The following is a 21677-nucleotide window of genomic DNA, read 5'->3' as shown; positions in this document are numbered from 1 at the left end:
GCCTTTTTTTGTACACTATTTTCATGATATTTAAACCACCTTTGCCCATTATCTGTTGTCTACTGTAATAGGCCTATTTATTTAGCTTTACCAAAGACAGTAAAGCTTAATAAATGTATGCATTTGGCAGATGATTTTATCCAAAGTGACTTACAGTACACATATTACAGGGACAATCCCCCTGGAGCAACCTGCAGTTCAAGGTCTTGCACAAAGGGATTGAACGGTAACCTTCAGTTTACCAGTTCTGTGCTTTAGCCCACAACACCACCCCTTCCCCCATTTAATTATCTTAAGAAAACTCTGAACTGCACAATTTTGGCAGCTTTGCCTACACTGAAAAATTATTATTTTTGGCTCAACCAACATAATGAAAGAAAATGAATAGCATCTACTGAGAAACGTACATAGTTATAAAATGTTTAGCTTTTCAAGTATAAGGTGAACATAACGATGTTCCTTGAACCTCTTCAGCTTTAAAATCCATAAAATTAAGATTTTAAGTACTGCTAACTCCAAAAATTAAGTACAGCACTAAGGTTGTGGAGAATACCCATAAGCTATTGCCCTTGAATGATTGAATCATGTTTGTTTAGGAACATATATGGGCATTTAATTGGTTGTTATCAAGAACACATATATGTTTGAGCTCTTGTTTTAGTATTACTGATGTTATTTTACTGTTAATAGTTGTTAAACCCAAAAGTGAGATTTGTATTCACTTTGATGAAGTTGGACCCTGTTCAATCCATGTCACTTCCTCTTGCACATGTAAATCAGTCATAATATTCTTTTGATCCAGTTAAATTAAAGGAATTGACCCCAAAATGAAAATGATCTCATTGTTTACACCCCTCATGCCATCCCAGATGTGTGTAACTTTTCTTCTGCTGAACACAAATGAAGATTTTTAGAAAAAATCTCAGCTCTGTAGGTTCATACACTTTGTGTTTTATGCATCATTATTTTAGTCAATGTCAAGTGAATAAAAAAAAAAAAAAAACTCCTTCAAAAACCTGCCAGATTACAAAATTCATTCAATTCCTTTGATGACAATCTGGCCATACCTGATTATTGAGGGTATCTTGTCCCTCTAAATGTATATTGTGGTTACGGCCCTGCAGTCCAAATGCAGATTTAGGCAGCAGAAGAGTGCTTTCACACTTGGTTTGATTGCTTTGACCGAAACAGAGTTTTGTTTCCTTCCCCCTCCCTCTGCCCCCACTGATCTCTGTTCTCAATAGTTTGTTTGGGTCTGAACCGCAGTCCGATTGCATCATCAAGGTAAGTACAAGCAGCAGCTGTTTACCACTGTAACTAGGTAACAACCAAAGAATATGTCAGCTTCACTGTTTGGATTTACCACCAAAACTTTACATGCCCAGAACACTTGCATTTGTCTGCCATCACAGATGCATTGAATGTACAATGGAACTGGTTCATTTACAGACAAGCAGGTATGAGAAACGTTAATGACTAACATTCGCGATTTGGTGCAATTGCGTTCATATCGGCAGGAATCCATTTCCGAATTCACATGAACCGTACCCCAGACCAGCTTTTCAAGCAAACTCGGGTGTGGATCCAATGTGCACCCGAGTTCGGAAAACCGTGTTCACATTATCGAAAAAACCTAACTTTGACGTCAAACGAACCCAGGTGTGCACCAAAAGTGCTAGTGTGAAAGCTCCCTAAAAGTAATCCACACGACTCCAGTCGATCAATTAGTGAAGCAAAGCTTTGTTTACAACAGAAGAATTAACTTCCGAGAGTTACATCAGTTCAAAGAGCATCAGAGCGCTGGCCGGATAGGACTGCTTAAAATGGAAAAAAGTTTAAATTATCGATTTCTTTCTAAAACCTGTCGATTCGCTGTAAACTCCATTTACAGAACATTCTGTGTCTTCACATCTGTCTAAAAGGGATAGTTCATCTCAAAAGGAAAATTCTCTCATAATGTACTCACCATCATGCTATCCCAGATGTGACTTTCTACATTACAGAAACTGTTTAAAGAAATAGAGAATGCTGAAACTATCGCCAACAGTTCTGCAACACATTGATTTATTTTGCTTGGTGGAATAAAGAGTGAAAATTACCATTTTAAGTTTAAAAAGGTCCTTTATTCATTTATGAATTATTGTGCAATGCAAGTCATGGATTATTGTATTTTCAGACATCATTTAATGCACATAACCCAATGCACATTTGTTAAGAATTGAAATGATTTGTTTAATGATGTAAGCATTGCATTGATTGTGTTTCAGTGTTTTGTTTGAAACATTTGCAATACTCCATTACAAAGAATGCACTTTTATATACAATGCATGTGAATGAAATTGAAGTTTGACAGTCATTGCTAAAAGTAAATTAGTTACATCAAATTTGAACAAAAAGACTAAACTGATTAACATTAAATCATACACCCAAAAACAGAAATTCTGCCATCATTTACACACTCCCAAGTTGTTCCATACCCATTTATTGGGGACACAAAATGTCTGTCACCATTCGCTTTCATTGCATGGAAAAAGATGCAATGGAAGACAGAATGTCATATGAATAAATTGTGACATAATTTTGACAAAATGTGTGAATTATTCCTTTAAACTACATCATCTGATGAATCTGATGAGATTATAATATTTCATTGTTATTATCTGACATGAACAGAACTTCAGCTGTAGCATTGACATTTATTTAATTATATGATGGTCTCTTTAACATTTAACTGATTCATCATTTAGCTTAAGCATTCGATATGTCTGCAGGATCATTATATCATTCATATTTTTGGATGACACAGTTTTGCAGTTGTGTGGTTATATAGTCCAATCCCAGGATACAGAGGTTGAGTGAATGTGGTCTGGACTCTGTGGATGAGATTCATTGTGTCAGAGACGCTGTAGAAGGACAAAACTCCTGCACTGTGATCCACATACACTCCTATTCTACTGGAGCTGGACACTAAAGGGAGTTCAGTTTCAATGTTATTGTGTGCAAATGAGTAACTGGAAGGAGAGCAAAACAATCTCCAGGACTGACTATTAAATCCAAAATCAACCTCTTTACCAGCTCCCTTCCTCCTGATACTCTTATATGCCACTGCAATATCCACACCATCATTCCCACTCCACTCCACCTCCCAGTAACAGCATCCACTCACACACTCTTTACACAACACCTGACTCCAACAATCAAATCTGTCTGGATGATCAGGATATGGCCAGTCAATACCAGTTTCAGCAACCACTGTGTTCCCCTCAGAGAGACGAAGTCTTCCATTCAGTGTATTTGCATCCAGAGTGAAATGACGGAAGCCTAATGGAGACAAACACATGTGCTCTATTCAATAGTCTTGTAAGTTCTGGCTAAATTCTAAAGCAACATCACATGCATCCTTCTTAGAGAAGACAAACCAAGAATGCAAAAAAAATAAATTAAATAAAAAATGTCCGGTGAGGCGAGAGAAATACTGATTATAAATAAATTTCAAACAATACTAAAAATTAACAAATACAATTCGTTCGGTGTAATTAAAAATTCTTAAACTCTGCAGACCCACCGTGCTCATTATCACAAAGTATGTTTACGCTCAGAAATGCAAGAATATTGATTGAGCTTCTAGTCCACTCAGAGGCCGAGATATGCAAATAAACAACAGAGGAGGTGCCTGCGTTGAGACTTAGGCTGGACGTGCATGGACGAGCACATCTGTCAGGGCTCAGATGTATTAAAGCACCACCTACATTTTAGATCTGTAAAATGTGATGAAAGGTGAGAGAGGAAAAATAATTTTTCCTAGTACTTGCTGCCATCTAGTAGAATAAAATAAGACTTTGTGCAGGGATAGATTTAACAGAACCAGAATTAGAAGCGTACAAATGTAGAACAACAAAAAACTTTCTGTTCATCGATAGATTGTAAACACATAAAATACTGTTTATGAATAATCTTTGTCTTTTTTTATTTGGGGGGTTTTCTGAAAAATGAGACCAATTTTTGCAATTAGTCCACTGAATGTGTGAATGGTGAGCTTTTAAAATTAAGTGTGAAAAAAATGTAGGCTTCAATTTAGTGGCTAATAATATAAATAATATATTTGTACCTTTTATTTATGAGTATTGCCTCAACTTTTGTGTCATTAGCTTAGCAACATGCTAACACCATACTCTTTTGAAATCAGTTGAGTCGAGTCACTTATACACAGCATATACTGTATGATTTATGTTTGTATCATATGTAAAAAATGTATTATTTTGCTTAAGAAAACTGTTAAGGGCGAGTAATTAGATGACTGCCACACCCCTTCCAAATTCCCATCTCGGGTATCATCTATAATTCCAAGTTTCCCACTTGTAAATATGACTTCGCTGGGTCATTCATGTGCCTGGGTCTCGTTATTACGACCAGGATTGGGAGGGTTACTTTTAAAATGTATTCCACTACAGATTACAGAATACATGGTGTAAAATGTAATTTGTAACATATTCCGTTAGATTACTCCAGGTTAGTAATGTATTACAAATACTTTGGATTACTTCTTCAGCACTGGTAGATTTTCACTTGTTTGACTATAAAAACTCTGCCAGTACAGTAAGACAAAATACACATGTTAAAAATACATTCTCTGAAAAACCCAAATATCTTAGATGTTTTTTACAAAAAACAATCAAAATATTATTATCAAAGATATGATTTTTGCCCTAATTTCAAAGGTCTTACTAGAAAAAAAGAAATTATAATCCAACATGAAATTTCTTGATAAATAATATGATCGTGTCTGGTAACATGTGCATGTAAAATGGTTAGAAATAGCATTTTAGCTTAGCATAAAGCTAACAATTTACACAAGGTTTATTTCTATTTCTTCTCCTCCAAACTTACTTCAAACGTACTTTGTGTCTGCTCGTATGAATGTAACACATCATAAGAAAGTGTTTCACCGCTGTTCAAATGCACTTTGGATCACATAATTTATATGGATACATTTTTCGTTAACACTTTACAATACAGGTGCAATAATATGCATTAATTCGTTCTTAACTAATGCACAGATAATAGTGAGTTAATGAATGACTCATGATTAACTAAGCCATTCATTAATGATTGCCACATCAGCAACTAATAAAGAATCTGTCTGATTAATATATTAAGTCATATATGAATTACTATTAAGATCAAGATTAAGATTAAGATTCAACTTTATTGTCATTGTGCAGAGTACAGGTACAGAGCCAATAAAATGCAGTTGTTTTAGCATATCCCAACTAAACTGGGGTCAGAGATGATACAGTGCCCCAGGAGCAAATATTGTCAAGGGCCTTGCTCAATGGCCCAACAGTGGCATCTTGGAAGTGCTGGGGCTTGAACCCCCGACCTTCTGGTCAGTAACCCAGAGCCTTAACCGCTGAGCCAATAGTTTATTGTCTTATTATCTTGTTTAGAGTTCTGTTTGACATTGTCTCTTGTCTAGTATTGATGTTTGTGTAATTTTTAATTCCACATTCATAGTCAAGTTTATGTTTTGTTCAAGTTTAGTCAAGTTCATGGTTATGTTTTGTTTTGATTCACATTTTTAGTCAGGGATTTTGAATATTACATTTTGGAATAAACTGCACTTGGGTTCTTCAATTCAGAATCAGAATCAGCTTTATTGCCAAGTATGCTTACATATACATGGAATTTGTCTTGGTGACAGGAGCTTCCAGTGCACAACAATACAAAAAACTATACAAAAACAGCAGCAAGACCTAGATAATAAAAAAATAAATAATTATACATACACACAGACACACACCTTCATTCATACACACACATGCGTAGTGCAATCTAAAACAAATCCATTATATAAAATACAAAAATACTTTATGTAATATACAATTTTTTTTATGTAATAGTTGAAGAGGATATGTTAGATAAATATAATAGACGTAAACTGTTTATTGCACATAATTATTGATCAATGGGGCGGCTGTAATTGTTCATTAGATGGATGGCCTGAGGGAAAAAACTGTTCCTGTGTCTGACGGTTCTGGTGTTCAGAGCTCTGAAGCGCCGGCCAGAAGGCAACAGTTCAAAAAGGTAGTGGGCAGGGTGAGTAGGATCCAGAGTGATTTTACCAGCCTTTTTCCTCACTCTGGAAGTGTATAGTTCTTGAAGGGGGGGCAGGGTGCAACCAATAATCCTCTCAGCAGACCGAACTGTCCTTTGTAGTCTTCTGATGTCTGATTTCATAGCTGCACCAAACCAGACAGTTATTGAAGTGCAGAGGACAGACTCAATGACTGCTGAGTAGAACTGTATCAACAGCACCTGTGGCAGGTTGAACTTCCTCAGCTGGCGAAGGAAGTACAACCTCCGATGGGCCTTTTTCACAATGGAGTCAATGTGGGTCTCCCACTTCAGGTCCTGTGAGATGGTAGTGCCCAGGAACCTGAATGACTCCACTGCTGCCACAGAGCTGTTTAGAATGGTGAGGGGGGACAATGTTGGGGTGTACCTCCTAAAGTCCACAATCATCTCCACCGTTTTGAGCGTGTTCAGCTCCAGGTTGTTTTAACTACACCAGTGAGCCAGCCGTTCAACCTCCTTTCTGTATGCAGACTCATCATCATCATCATCATCTCGGATGAGGCTGATGACAGTGGTGTCATCTGCAATCTTCAGGAGCTTCAGAGCACACATCCCTGGGGGGCACCAGTGCTGATTGTACAGGTGCTGGAAGTGAATTTTCCCTGCCTCACAAGCTGCTGCCTGTCCGTCAGAAAGCTGGTAATCCACTGACAGGTAGAGGTGGGAACAGGGAGTTGGTTTAACTTATTCCAGAGAATAGCTATGATGATGGTGTTGAAAGCTGAGCTGAAGTCCACAAAAAGGATCCTTGTGTATGTCCCAGGTCTGTCCAGATGTTGAAGGATATGATGCAATCCCATGTTGACTGCATCATCCACAGACCTGTTTGCACGATAAGCAAATTGAAGGGGATCTAGAAAGGGTCCAGTGATGTCCTTCAGGTGGGCCAACACCAGTCTCTCAAATTACTTCATGACCACAGATGTCAGGGCGACAGGTCTGTGACATTAAGTCCTGTGATTCTCATCTTTTGCTTCCGAAAGACGCGCCACACATCATCTTCACAGATCTTGAGTGCAGGTTGAGTAGAATGAGGGGGGTGGAGGGGGGTTGCAGGAGGTGTTGGTGTTTGTGTGGAGTGAATGTCAGATTGGGTGTGGGGTGTGAGATTGGGCCTTTCAAATCTACAGTATAACACATTCAGGTCGTCAGCCAGTCATTGGTCCACCACAGGGTTGGGGGTAGGAGTCCTGTAATTAGTAAGTTGTTTCAGGCCACTCCACACTGATGCAGGGTAGTTAGCTGAAAACTTGTTTTCCAGCTTCTCAGAGTAACTTGTTTTAGCCACTCTGATTTCCCTGTTCAGTGTGTTCCTGGCCTGATTATACAAGACTCTATCCCCACCCCTGTAAGCATCCTCTTTGGCATGGCGAAGCTGTCTGAGCTTTCCTGTAAACCATGGTTTATCAAAGTCCTAATAGGGATGCACATATCCTCACAGAAACTGATGTATGATGTAACAGTATCTGTGAGCTCGTCCAGGTCTGTAGCTGCAGCTTCAAAAACACTCCAATCAGTGCAGTCAAAGCAAGCTTGTAGTTCCAGCTCTGCTTCATTAGTCCTTCTCTTTACAGTCCTTACAACTGGCTTTGTTAATTTTAATTTCTGCCTGTAGGTCTGAAGAAGATGAACCAGACAGTAATCAGAGAGTCCCAAAGCTGCATGTGGGACAGAGCGATATGTATCCTTTATGGTTGTGTAGCAGTGATCCAGTATATTCCTGTCTCTGGTGGGGCATGTAATGTGCTGTTTGTTTTTGGGCAGTTCACGTGTGAGATTTGCTTTGTTAAAATCCCCAAGAATAATAATAACTGAGTCCGGGTATTGTTGTTCGTTGTCTGTGATTTGATCAGCCAGCTGTTGCAGTGCTAAGTTCCCAGATGCATTTGGAGCGATGTACACACACACCAGAATAAACGAGGAAAAATCCTGCGGCGAGTAGAACGCCTTACAGTTAATAAAGAGCACTTCCAGATTAGGACAGCACATTCTCTTTAATGTTGTTACATCTGTACACCAACTTTCATTGATTTAAAAGCATGTTCCACCGCCTCCCGTTAACTCCGCAATGCGATCTGCTCTGAACAGCTGGAAGTCTGGCAGATGTAATGCGCTGTCCGGAATGGCTTCACTCAGCCAGGTTTCAGTGAAGCACAGAGCAGCAGAGTTTGAAAAGTCCTTGTAAAGGGATCAATGGAAAGGAGGAGGCGAGAACCGGATTTCCAACATAAATAATAGTTTAATGATAAACTTAAAAGACAACATAAACACAGACATGGTGGACATGTCCGTAAACGATCTCTCTCTCCCGCACGATCCTCTGCAGTCGACCTTTATCCCTCTCAGCAGGCTTGATTAGCCTAATACGGGACCGGGTGTGTATGATCACGACCCGGCCTCCGCCCTGCCACAGTCCTTATTTGTACGTGTGAGGAGATGTAATTCGTCCGTTTTGTTGGGAAGAGAGCGGAGATTCGCTAGATGAATGCTCCGCAGTGCTGTCCGAATGCCACGCTGACAGAGTTTAACCAGCGCACCGGCTCGCGTCCCTCGCCTGCGTCTCGTTGCACGTTTAAACAACACAGCAGCACCTCTGACTAAAATGTCCAGCAAAACGTCTGAATATTCAAAAACTGAGATTATCTGGTATGTGCTGCCGAATGTTCAGCAGTTCGTCCCTGGTAAAACTGAATGGAAAAAGATTACTAAATGCAGGACAAACAAACAAAAATAACAAAAGAATTGAAGGGCTCCACACCGAGGCGGCCATCTGCGGTGCCACCGTAGGTTCTGAGGGGAATCAATCACATTCATCACTGCCACTGTCACTGTCATCATCATTGCCATCACTGTCATCATCATTGCCATTGCCAGCTACATCGTTACAGAATACTAGAACGCCCATTATTGACCCAGTTCGGCTCCTGCGTCTTCGTCTGGGGAATCAACCCCTGGAGAATTACATGCTCTGGCAGGCCTAGTGGACTTTAACGAAGTGGCCCTCAAAGACATTTTTTGTTTTGGACTGATTGAGTCAGTCTCTTCCGCCAGGCTAATGCCTAGCGGTCGCAGTCCCCTAAACCTGGCTCAATATATCAACCTCGCCCTACAGATCATTGGTTCCACATCATGGCCGCCACCGAGACAGAATTCCACGTCATGAGCCAGAGTTTCATGTCATGGCCGCAGCCGAACCAGAGTTTCACGTCATGGCCGCCGCCGAATCAGAGTTTCACATCATAGCCGCCAAGCCAGCATCCCACGTCATTACCAATGAGCCCATGCCTGCCATGGCCAACAAGCCAACGCCCATGTCTGCCATAGCCAACGTTGCCTGCCTCGTCTGTCCCAGAGCCTGAACCACCAACTTCGTCCTCACGGAGGAGGAGGAGTCTCAGCCCATGTTCACGGCCACAGAGGTCGTACCCGAGACTATGTCTATGCCTGCGACCACAGAGGTCGCTCCCGAGACTCAGTCCATGCCCACGACCACAAAGGTCGCTCCCAAGACTCTGCCCATGCCCACGACCACAGAGGCTGCTCCCAAAACTCTACCCATGCCCATGACCACAGAGGTCGCTCCCGAGACTCTACCCATGTTCACGACCACAGGGACCATCTCCAAGTCTCTGCCCATGTCTTAGCCGAACCCCGGACTGCTTCACGCCATGTCACAACTGAACCTCATCTGCCCCATACCATGTCTTAGCCGAACCCTGGACTGCTCCATGCCATTATTCAGCCGAACCCCGGACGGCTTCATATAATGTCACAAGCAAGCCTATGCTCCACTGTCCAGGCCCGCATCTGCTCCACGGCCCTCTAGGGGCGAGCTGCCCCTAGAGGGGGGATATGTAACATCTAGATGTGTTTTTGTTCATGTTTTGTTTATGTCCTTTATTTTGAAAAGTTTGTTCCATGCCATGTTTTGTTCATGTTTCCTTTTCAAGTGATCTTCCTTTTTTCCTCCATGTTCATGTGTCTTGTTTTCATTGGTTCATTGTTTGATTACTTGGTTATCAGTTCTAGTTTGTCATTGGTTTTAGTTTATTGTGTTGTTATCTTGTTTAGAGTTCTGTTTGTTCATTGGCTTATGTTTGCTCATGTATTTAAGCCCTCATGTTTGGCATTGTATATATGTCTAGTATTGATGTTTGTGTAATTGTTCATTCCACATTCATAGTCAAGTCAATTTCATGTTTATGTTTTGTTCAAATTTAGTCAAGTCCATGTTTATGTTTTGTTCAAGATTAGTCAAGTTCATGTTTATGTTTTAGTCAAGTTCATGGTTATGTCTGTAGGGGCGGCTGTGGCTCAGTTGGTAGAGCGGGTCGGCCACTAATCGCAGGGTTGGTGGTTTGAATCCAGGCCCACACGACTTCACATGCCGAAGTGTCCTTGGGCAAGACACTGAACCCCAAGTTTCTCCCAATGGCAGGATAGTGCCTTACATAGCAGCTCTGCCGCCATTGGTGTATGAATGAGTGTATGAATGGGTGAATGAGTCACAGTGTAAAGTGCTTTGAATACCGATAAGGTTAAAAAGGTGCTATATAAGTGCAGACCATTTACCATTTATGTTTTGTTTTGATTCACATTTTTAGTCAGGGTTTTTGGATATTAAATTTTGGAATAAACTGCTCTTGGGTTCTTCAATTCAGTGTGTCATCGTCATTGCCATTGCCAGCTACATCGTTACAGGATGAGAGGCATATCTAAATTAATATATTAGTGTGAATGTGACCTTAGAAGGCTGCTGCCTAAGTAGGCAGTAGGCATTTCACTACATTCTGGAACAGAGTAATATCTTTCATGACTTTCTGTCATTTATGTAACACATTTTCTTTTGCAAATAAGTATTATGTTTTAAAGATATTTCAGACAATAAAAAATATTGTCTCACTCGTGTTTTATGTCTGTGTTTAACAGAAATGTGCTAACTGTTGGACTGTCATTGATCTCATACCTAGGGATGTTTTGATGAGCTATTGTATTATCCAATTAAATTATGAGGTTTATTCACAATAGAACAAGTCTTCTTTTCTCATCAGAGTGGATGGTATGTGTTTGTGTGGGTTTTTTTTAAAGGAACTTACATTGTAGGAACTCTGCCCTGGTCTCATATTCAGGAGTGAAAATGACCTGGATGCTTTTCACTATGGAAAACAAAGGATGACTGCAGTTTAATTCTCACGTTAAACTGAAATCAAATATATTCTAAAGCTGTCAATGTCACACATTAATTTAATGTGATTATCTGAAATATAATACTATAAAAGTCAGTAACACAGGAATCATTTGGGCATTGAAAGAGAATGGAATGAATAGAAAGCAGGGATCTCGAGACACATTTTTCAAACTTGTGTCTTAAAAATGCAGTGCTTATGACGCAAAACACCAATAATAGGCCTATTTATGTGCAAAACCGAGACACTGAAAAACAGCAAGATGCAATGCAACAGACAAAAACAGTTTCAAATAGTCCTGACAACTCTTGACAATTGCAAGGTCTATCATTAGAAAGCTGACACATTTCATTTTATTTTAGTGCATAAATTCAAAAGGTGATTCTGGGTCAATGCAACTCAAAATGATGAAGCAGGTCACATATATTATTGACCTTTAAAATTACTTTTTGTCATATCTATTCGATGCTTCCATCTGTCATAATATAATATCTTAGAATTATCTTTATTTGAGGGGTTTTCACAGCAAATATTGATTCAATTACTAATGCCTGACAATAAATAAAATCCACATAAATGTACCTCTAGTAGATATCTTTTCTGTCTCCTCTCTGCAGAAAAGCTTTAGTTTGTCTCTGAATTGAGTGACAGATTTCACTACATCATCGTAAGAGAGATAAGAAGTATCAATGATGCTGTCAGAAGATCCAGAGAGTGAGAGAGACTGTAAATTCTACAAACACAAACACAAACAACAGATCAAATGAAAAATATAGTCCAGCATAATAAATAAAAATCCCGGTTTCTCATATTTCTGTTACCAGCAGGGAATTAATATGATCATCAGTGTGTGAAAGCCGCTGCATCTGAGCTTCTTTTATGCTCAGATCAACAATCTCCTGCTCCAGTCGCTTCAAGAGTTCTTCAGCTCGACTCACTGCAGCCTTTTCCTGATCTCTGATCAGCTGTGTCACCTCAGAGCGACTTCTCTCAATGGATGAGATCAACTCAGTGAAGATCAGCTCATAGTCCTCCACTGCTCTCTGTGCATAGCGCTGTAAAACACACAAATTACTGTTAAACACACACACACACACACACACACACACACACAAACTACTGTTAAAACACACACACACACATGTTGGTCTACCTATCATTATGAGGACTTTCCATAGACATAATGACTTTTATACTGTATAAACTATAGATTCTATCCCCTAACCCTAACCCTACCCCTAAACCTAACCCTCACAGAAAACCTTCTGCATTTTTACATTTTCAATAAAACATTGTTTAGTATGATTTTTAAGCGATTTGGATTGTGGGAACACTATAAATGTCCTCATAAATCACATTTATAGCATAATAACCTTGTAATTACCAGTTTGTAACTTACAAAATTGTCCTCGTAAATCACAAAAACACGCACACAAACTACTGTTAAAGCACACACACACACACACACACACACACACACACACACACACACACACACACACACACACACACACACACACACACACACACACACACACAAATGATAGTCCAGCAGTTGATCTTCTCAAAAATCACCTTGTAAAACATCACAGCCTCTCTCAGTTTATGACCTTCTTTCAATTTCTTCAGGATTCTCTGCTGCAGTTGAATCTGAATTTCCTTTACTTGCTTCTGTACAAAACACAAAACTGTTGATAAACATGAGAAATGTAGTATAAGATTAAATGTTCCTCTAAATGGCTGTTCAGTTCATACCTGTTGCTCTGCTGAAGCTGACATCTCCAGCGTGTTTTTATCTTGAGGTTGGGTCGTCTCCTGGAGTCTTCCATTGACATCAGTCAAGTTGTGTCTCTTACCCCTGTAAAACATCTCATGTTGTTCAAGGTGATTCTGACAGTAAGAGTTCTGACACTCCCAACAGGACTTGACGGCTTTCTGATTTCTTTCTGGACAAACATCACACTCCACATCTGCAGGGCGAGTCGCTTGGCTTCTTGTCTTCAGTTTTTCCACCATGTCAGCAAGTATAATGTTCTTACTTAAAGCAGGTCTTGTAGTGAAGGTCTGTCTGCACAGTAGGCATTTGTATATCCCTGTATTATGATCGTCATCAAAGCAGTCTGTAATACAGTTCATACAGTAACTGTGTCCACAGGGAATGGTCACTGGATCATTCAGGAGATACAAACACGCCGGACAACAGAACTGATTCTGATCCACTGAAATACTGGATCCTGCCATTTCACTGTATGTACACACTGACAGACACGTACTGCAGTTTTTCTCTTCAGTGCAGGGTTGAACGATCTTCTGAATACGTGTTTGAGAAACAGGTATTTTTTTCAGTAGAACATGACTCACTGTAAACGCCCATTTACTGTCATTATCCATGTTTCTTCTCTCCATTTAATGACAGCTGTTTGCAGTCACGTCAAAGATGATTGAGTGTTTGATTTATCGACAAATTACTTTGAACTGACTGTGAGAAATTCATTCATATTTTTACAGAAAGCACCATCTGATTTACTTACTCTTCTAAGCACATTTACAAACATTTCCAAGTTTTCAGATCCTCAACCAAACTTATATAGTTATGTAATAGTTCTAAGATATGCAACTGGGCCAAACAATAAAACATCTCAATTACAGTATTAACATGTATTGTGCTTATATGAATGAACTTTTCCACAAACAAACTAGTAATGTCTGGAAATACATTGTGCCCTACCCAGTTGATCTTTTACTAATTCTGTGATATCACGAAAGTGAGGAAGACTTCCAAATATGGTTGAAAAGATTGGGCTAAAGGATGTAGATGAAGGTGTAAATACATTTGTGAGAGGAGAACGTGATGGTGAAGTGTTTGTTTTGTGTCAGACCTTCTTGGCATCTGAAATACTGAATGTATATACCAATTAAGAGTCAAAAACATTGAGGTTCCTCAAGAGTTACAGGAACAGAAGAATGCTGTTAGATCAGATGAGAGAACAGGTTAGAGAACTCTATGCACACAATGTTCCAGTAATGCACAATATCTGTGTCACACCTCACCACAAAGTCTATTGTAATTTGCACATGGTAACAGGTTATGTATATAACCAAATTCTTTGTGTGTCCACAGTGAAATTATTACTTATTTGTTTACAGTATACAAGTTTTTTTTAGGTAAGTGGTTACACAAAATGTATTTATGTACATTAGAGATATTACAAGTTGAACATACTCATTATTCTGCCCTCACAGAACGTGACTGTGCTCCATTAGACAGATAGTGAACATATTGAAATAAAGTCCCAAGGCGTAACTTTTCTTGGTGATTATTCTTTACTGTAAAACTGAAATACAAACAATAAAATATGTAAATATATATTACAGGAAAACAAATACAATAATACTGTTGGATAACAGTCAACTGATTACTCTCAGTTCAAACCATTCTTTACAAAGTTTGTTTCAATGTTGTAATCATTTGTTACATTCAACAATCATAACTTGATTGTAAGTAATTAACAAGTTTATTCTATTATAATTAAGTTATGAAACGGACACACACCAGTTTTTGTTTTGTGTGTTTGGGGGAAGAGCTTGCTGCTCTTGTGTTGGGGCGGGTGCGAGCATTGCAATCTGTTTACAGTCAAAATGCTTTGCACTTGTCTCGCTTACTTCCAAGAGCCAGCGCCCACTCTTTCATCGTGGGGCTCTCGCATATACACTCACCTAAAGGATTATTAGGAACACCTGTTCAATTTCTCATTAATGCAATTATCTAATCAACCAATCACATGGCAGTTGCTTCAATGCATTTAGGGGTGTGGTCCTGGTCAAGACAATCTCCTGAACTCCAAACTGAATGTCAGAATGGGAAAGAAAGGTGATTTAAGCAATTTTGAGCGTGGCATGGTTGTTGGTGCCAGACGGGCCGGTCTGAGTATTTCACAATCTGCTCAGTTACTGGGATTTTCATGCACAACCATTTCTAGGGTTTACAAAGAATGGTGTGAAAAGGGAAAAACATCCAGTATGCGGCAGTCCTGTGGGCTGAAAATGCCTTGTTGATGCTAGAGGTCAGAGGAGAATGGGCCGACTGATTCAAGCTGATAGAAGAGCAACTTTGCCTGAAATAACCACTGCTACAACCGAGGTATGCAGCAAAGCATTTGTGAAGCCACAACACGCACAACCTTGAGGCGGATGGGCTACAACAGCAGAAGACCCCACCGGTACCACTCATCTCCACTACAAATAGGAAAAAGAGGCTACAATTTGCAAGAGCTCACCAAAATTGGACAGTTGAAGACTGGAAAAATGTTGCCTGGTCTGATGAGTCTCGATTTCTGTTGAGACATTCAGATGGTAGAGTCAGAATTTGGCATAAACAGAATGAGAACATGGATCCATCATGCCTTGTTACCACTGTGCAGGCTGGTGGTGGTGGTGTAATGGTGTGGGGGATGTTTTCTTGGCACACTTTAGGCCCCTTAGTGCCAATTGGGCATCGTTTAAATGCCACGGCCTACCTGAGCATTGTTTCTGACCATGTCCATCCCTTTATGGCCACCATGTACCCATCCTCTGATGGCTACTTCCAGCAGGATAATGCAAGGCAAGGCAAGGCAAGTTTATTTATATAGCACATTTCATACACAATGGTAATTCAAAGTGCTTTACATAGAAGAGATTAAAATAAGATAAAAAAATTAAAAATAAGAATAATTGAAACAGTTTAGAATAAAATAAAATACAGTACAAACAGTGGGACACACAGTGGCACGGTGCTCATTCAGTAAGTGCACAGCTAAACAGATGTGTTTTGAGTCTGGATTTGAATGTGACTACTGTAGGAGCACATCTGATCTCTTCTGGAAGCTGGTTCCAGCTGCGGCTGGCATAATAGCTAAAAGCAGACTCTCCTTGCTTAGAGTGAACCCTTGGTATTTCTAGCTGATGTGATCCTAATGATCTGAGTGATCTGTTGGGTTTATATTCCGTGAGCATATCTGCAATATATTGAGGTCCTAGCCCATTGAGTGATTTATATACCAGTAATAATACTTTAAAATCAATCCTAAATGTAACTGGGAGCCAGTGTAAAGACCTGAGGACTGGTGTGATATGTTCATATTTTCTGGTTCTGCTCAGAATCCTGGCAGCAGCGTTCTGTATGAGCTGCAATTGTCTTATGGTCTTTTGGGAAGGCCAGTGAGGAGTCCATTACAATAATCCACCCTGCTGGTGATGAAAGCATGCACAAGTTTCTCTAGGTCTTGACTGGAAACAAAGCATCTAATTCTTGCAATATTTTTCAGATGATAGTATGCTGATTTAGTTATTGCTTTGACATGACTACTGAAACTAAGGTCTGACTCTAGAGACACACCAAGATTCCTGACTTGATTTTTAGTTGTTTGACCCCTAGCGTCAAGGTATGCATTCACCTTGAGAACTTCATCTTTGTTTCCAAACACAATGACTTCAGTTTTGTCTTTGTTTAACTGAAGAAAGTTTTGGCACATCCAACTGTTAACTTCATCAATGCATTGGCACAGGGAGTCAATGGGGCTGTAATCGTTAGGTGATAGGGCTAAGTAGATCTGTGTGTCGTCTGCATAGCTGTGGTAAGCAATTTGGTTCTCTCTCATTATTTGGCTCATTGGGAGCATATACAGGTTGAACAGGAGTGGCGCAAGAATTGAGCCTTGAGGGACTCCGCATGTCATGGACGTCCACTCAGACTTATGGTCTCCTATACTCACATAATAACCTCTCCCTTCTAAGTATGACCTGAACCATTTTAGGACCATCCCAGAAAGCCCCACCCAGTTTTCCAGCCTGTCAAGAAGTATGTTGTGATCGACAGTGTCAAATGCAGCACTGAGGTCGAGTAGTACCAGTACTGATAATTTGCCTGTATCAGTATTTAAGCTGAATATCGCTTATTATCTTTATGAGCCTGTCTCTGTGCTGTGATGCGATCGGAAACCAGATTGAAAATTGTCAAAGTATCCATTTCAGTTCAAGAATTTGTTCAGCTGATTGAAGACAACTTTTTCAATAATCTTGCCTATGAAAGGCAGATTTGAGATCGGTCTATAGTTGCTTAATATGGTCTTATCCAGATTGCTCTTTTTCAAGAGGGGCTTGACAACTGTAGTTTTCAGGGAGTTTGGAAAACTCCCAGAGAGAAGTGAAGAGTTTATCACTTCTAGGAGATCTGCTTCTAAACAGTTGAACACACTTTTGAAAAAAGATGTGGGAAGTGCATCAAGGGCTTAGGTTGATGTTTTAAGGTGCTGAACGGTTTCTTCCAACATTTTGCCATCAATTTCTTTGAAATCAGACATAGGAACTACTTTCTCAGGTTGTGGTTTGATTTGTCTGACCCCAGCACAACTCAAGGATGTGCTGATCACCTTTCTGATATTATTGATTTTTTCAGAGAAGAAAGAAGCAAACTCACTGCACTTGCTGTCTGAGAGCATTTCACTGGGAATCTGGCTTGGGGGGTTTGTCAGTCTCTCTACAGTCGCAAAAAGAGTGCGTGTGTTGTTTAAGTTGCTGTTTATAATATTTGAGAAGAAAGTCTGTCTAGCTTTGCCTAGTTCCTTATTAAAAGCATGGATGCTGTCTTTGTAGATGTTATAATGGACTACAAGTTTTGTCTTCCGCCACATGCGCTCTGCTTTTCTGCATTGTCTTTTCATATTTTGCACTGCTGTTGAGTTTCTCCAAGGTGCTTTTTGTCTGCCACTCTTCTTCCTGACTTTCACAGGAGCAATATCATCAATTACACTTTTAACTTTTGAGTTAAAAGAATCAAGGAGAAAATCAACAGAGTCAGCAGATATACTTGGTGTTAAAGATATAGCCTTCATAAATAGTACACTAGTGTTCTCATTTAAGCATCTCTTCTTGACAGACACAGATCTAGCTTCAATGGCAGGAGAGATCAATATATCAAAGAAAACACAGAAATGATCAGACAGTGCTACATCCTTAATAACAATCGATGAAATGTTTAGACCCTTACTGATAAGTAAATCTAGAGTGTGTCCATGATTGTGTGTGGGTCCATGTACATGCTGAGTCAGATCAAAAGTTTTTAAAACAGTTATGATTTCTTTTGTCATATTGTTTTCTGCATTATCTATGTGAATGTTAAAGTCTCCAGCAATGGCAAAACAGTCAAACTCTGAGGTAATTGTTGATAACAGTTCTGTAAAGTCCTCAGCAAAGGCTGGAGAGTATTTTGGAGGCCTGTAAATAATGATAAGTAAAATGCGTGGAGCACCTTTTAACACACTACCCAGATATTCGAAAGACGGGTAATTCCCAAATGATTTTTGCTTACATTGATAGACATCTTTAAAAAGAGCTGCTAAACCCCCACCTCTCCTAACTTCTCTGCAGACACTCAAATAAGTAAAGTTAGGAGGGGATGTTTCATTAAGGACTGTTGCACTACAGCTGTCTTCTAGCCAAGTTTCATTTAGAAACATAAAATCCAGGTTGTATGTGCTTATTAAGTCATTGACTAGAAGTGATTTATTTTTAAGTGAGCGGATGTTTAAAAGTGCTAACTTAACAGTTTTTGTCCCCACCATGTCACAAAGCTCGAATCATTTCAAATTGGTTTCTTGAACATGACAATGAGTTCACTGTACTAAAATGGCCCCCAAAGTCACCAGATCTCAACCCAATAGAGCATCTTTGGGATGTGGTGGAATGGGAGCTTCGTGCCCTGGATGTGCATCCCACAAATCTCCATCAACTGCAAGATGCTATCCTATCAATATAGGCCAACATTTCTAAAGAATGCTTTCAGCACCTTGTTGAATCAATGCCACGTAGAATTAAGGCAGTTCTGAAGGCGAAAGGGGGTCAAACACAGTATTAGTATGGTGTTCCTAATAATCCTTTAGGTGAGTGTATCTGGCTGAGGAGCGAGAGACAGGTCCGTCCCTATCGCTGGCTCTCTCCCAGATCCAACTGACCCTTCTCGTAAGCCTGAAGCGCACCTCGGCGCCTCTTCGTTTCACGAGGGGGGCGCTGAACCTCTGTACATTCCATGCACTAGACTGGGCATGCGAACAAGAGACCCCCCCCAAACGCTCCACACTATAAGACAGATTTCTGTCTGGTGGCTAAAGAAAAAAAAAAAAGAAAAGAGAAAAGGAACGCTATATTAGTCCCTTCCTCTCTTTGATGACCTCCATGATGAGCTTTCTTGTTCATGGAGCAATCTTTTTACTTCCTGTGTCTTCGTGCCCTCAATGTCGACATATTCGACTATCGTAGGTGCTGAGACACGGGGCTATTCGTTGATGCCGCTGGTAGAAGAGACACTTATGAGTTATCTCTCACCTGGCTCGACATCATCACTAAAGAGACCCACTCTCCCCACAAAGCCGTGCAGGTCCACCTCCACGCTTGTGGGGATGGCTTAACAGGCAGCAGGTCAGGCTGGTGCTGCCCTGTACACTATGGCAGTGTTACAGGCGTACCAGGCTGATCTGTTGAAGGACCTGAGTGCGGGCAACATGGTCAATGAAGAGGCTTTCTCTGAGCTTCGTCGAGCCACGGCGCTGTCTCTCCGCGCGACCAAGCAGACTGCTCGCACCATTGGCCGTACTATGTCTGCTTTGGTCAGCATGGAGAGACGCTTATGGCTCAACCTTTCGGGCATCAGAGATAAGGACAAGGTTTTCCTTCACGATGCCCCGGTTTCGCCTTCTGGCTTATTTGGTGACACTATGAATGTAGTTATCACCAGGTTCCAGGAGGCAAAAAGCCACGAGGAAGCCTTCGGGCAATTCCTTCCTCGCCGCACTCAGGGGGAGTGGCAGTCAGCCACCCAGCTCCGCCTTGGTCCTTCTAGACGGGAGGCTCAAAAACAAAGCGTGGCGAATTGTGCTCCCCTCGTAAAGACTGGGGGGCGGTTCGTCGCCCTCAGCAGCCCCCAATTCAAGAACTCAGGGCAGTTATTTCTAAAAAGGGAAAAACCCTGACAGTTTTACACCCAGCCTTGTGAGGGTAGCCCCCCCGGGACCGGTCACGTGAATCATCCACCTGTAGCCTCCCAATACCCCCACGAAACCGATTCATTCCCACCACCTCTGGTGTTTCGGGAGTTAGTGGTTTCCAGCTAAATGTTGGGTGTTCTGTTGCTTCCTGCCATAGTCCAGGACACGGGACACTCGACATCCCCTCAACAGGAAGTGTCAGAATCGATACCCATCTCAGAGAACCTACAGCAGATACTTCCTGATTCCCAAGAAGGATGGGGGGTTGCGTCCGATTTTAGACCATCAAGGCTTGAATTGCTCCAAAGGCGTTCAAGTTCAAGATGCTAACCGTCAAGACTCGTGTCTCAAATCCAACATCGCGATCGGTTGGTCACGATTGATCTCATTGACGCGTACTTTCATGTAGAAAGTCTACCACAACACAGGAAGTTCCTGAAGTTCACTTTCGAGGGCGAAGCTTTCCAATATCTGGTTCTTCCGCTCGGTCTTGACGACTGGCTGATACTAGCACAGTCACAAGAACTGGCTTTACAGCACAGGGATATCATCTTGGCTCATCTGGTTTCTCTGGGGTTGAGGCTCAATGCCAAGAAAAGCGTACTCTCTCCCACTCAGAAAGCTACCTATCTGGGGATTGTATGGAATTTGATCACAATGCGGGCACAATTGTCTCCCACTCAAATCGAGTCCATTCAGAACACCATGAGCAAAGTCAGGCTAGGCCAAGGTTGCACTGTTCGTCAGTATCAACAACTACTAGGTCACATGGCAACTGTGTCCTCGGTGATCCCTTTGGACCTTTTGCACATGAGACTGTTTCAGATGTGGCTTTTAAGCCAGGGGATTTCATCCAAGGGCCAATCCCCTAGGCTGATAAGGGTTACGTGCTGCGTGCTATGTACCCTTTCTATGTGGTTCAGAACCCGGTTCCTCACTTTGGGTCCCACTCTAGGTGCGTCTTGTCGTCGCAGTTTGCTAAGGACAGATGCCTCCCTGACGGGTTGGGTAGTGGTCTTAAGTGGTCATCCAGCTCATGGGGAATGGGAGGGTCATCAGCTCGATTATCACATTAACTGTCTCGAATTGATGGCTGTATTTCTGGCCCTGAAATACTTCCTCCAGAGGCTTTCTTGTCTTGGTGCGGGTGGACAATACAGCGGTAGTCTCTTACATAAACCATCAAGGAGGTCCACGTTCACATCAGATGAATTTTCTGGCATGTCGGATTCTCCTTTGGGTAAGTCAGGACAACAATTTTTTGCCATGGGAGCCGCAGCAGGGGGGCGGCTGCCACCAAGCAGACTATGTCGCATTGAGTGAGGGACGCTACTGC

The 21677-nt window shown here is 41.0% G+C and overlaps 1 protein-coding gene across 2 annotated transcripts; it reads right to left on the bottom strand.

Moving 5' to 3' along the window:
* Window positions 1-2125: 2125 nt before the first annotated feature.
* LOC127648309 (tripartite motif-containing protein 16-like protein) lies at window positions 2126-13612 on the bottom strand. 2 transcript variants are annotated; one of them, XM_052132963.1, is made up of 6 exons: window positions 13077-13612; window positions 12897-12992; window positions 12143-12376; window positions 11904-12054; window positions 11232-11291; window positions 2126-3321 (listed from the first exon to the last, which is right to left on the bottom strand). In XM_052132963.1, exons 1-6 carry the CDS (start codon window positions 13560-13562, stop codon window positions 2786-2788), a joined length of 1563 nt encoding a protein of 520 aa, XP_051988923.1. In that variant the 5' UTR covers window positions 13563-13612; the 3' UTR covers window positions 2126-2785. The 2 variants fall into 2 exon arrangements, with proteins under 2 accessions (XP_051988923.1, XP_051988924.1); XM_052132964.1 differs by having other exon boundaries at window positions 12897-12989.
* Window positions 13613-21677: the final 8065 nt, after the last annotated feature.

Source organism: Xyrauchen texanus, chromosome 8 (assembly GCF_025860055.1).
Source record: "Xyrauchen texanus isolate HMW12.3.18 chromosome 8, RBS_HiC_50CHRs, whole genome shotgun sequence".
NCBI classification, from domain to species: domain Eukaryota; kingdom Metazoa; phylum Chordata; class Actinopteri; order Cypriniformes; family Catostomidae; genus Xyrauchen; species Xyrauchen texanus.
The sequence above is the reverse complement of the archived record's forward strand: the minus strand, read 5'-3'. Positions and strand labels throughout refer to the sequence as shown.

Coding starts and splice junctions, on each gene's coding strand:
- LOC127648309 (XM_052132963.1), bottom strand. CDS start 13,562: ATGGCAGGATCCAGTATTTCAGTGGATCAGAATCAGTTCTGTTGTCCG. Junction 12,993..13,076: donor CAGCTTCAGCAGAGCAACAG/GTATGAACTGAA, acceptor TGTTTTGTACAG/AAGCAAGTAAAGGAAATTCA. Junction 12,377..12,896: donor AGGCTGTGATGTTTTACAAG/GTGATTTTTGAG, acceptor TGTGTTTTACAG/CGCTATGCACAGAGAGCAGT.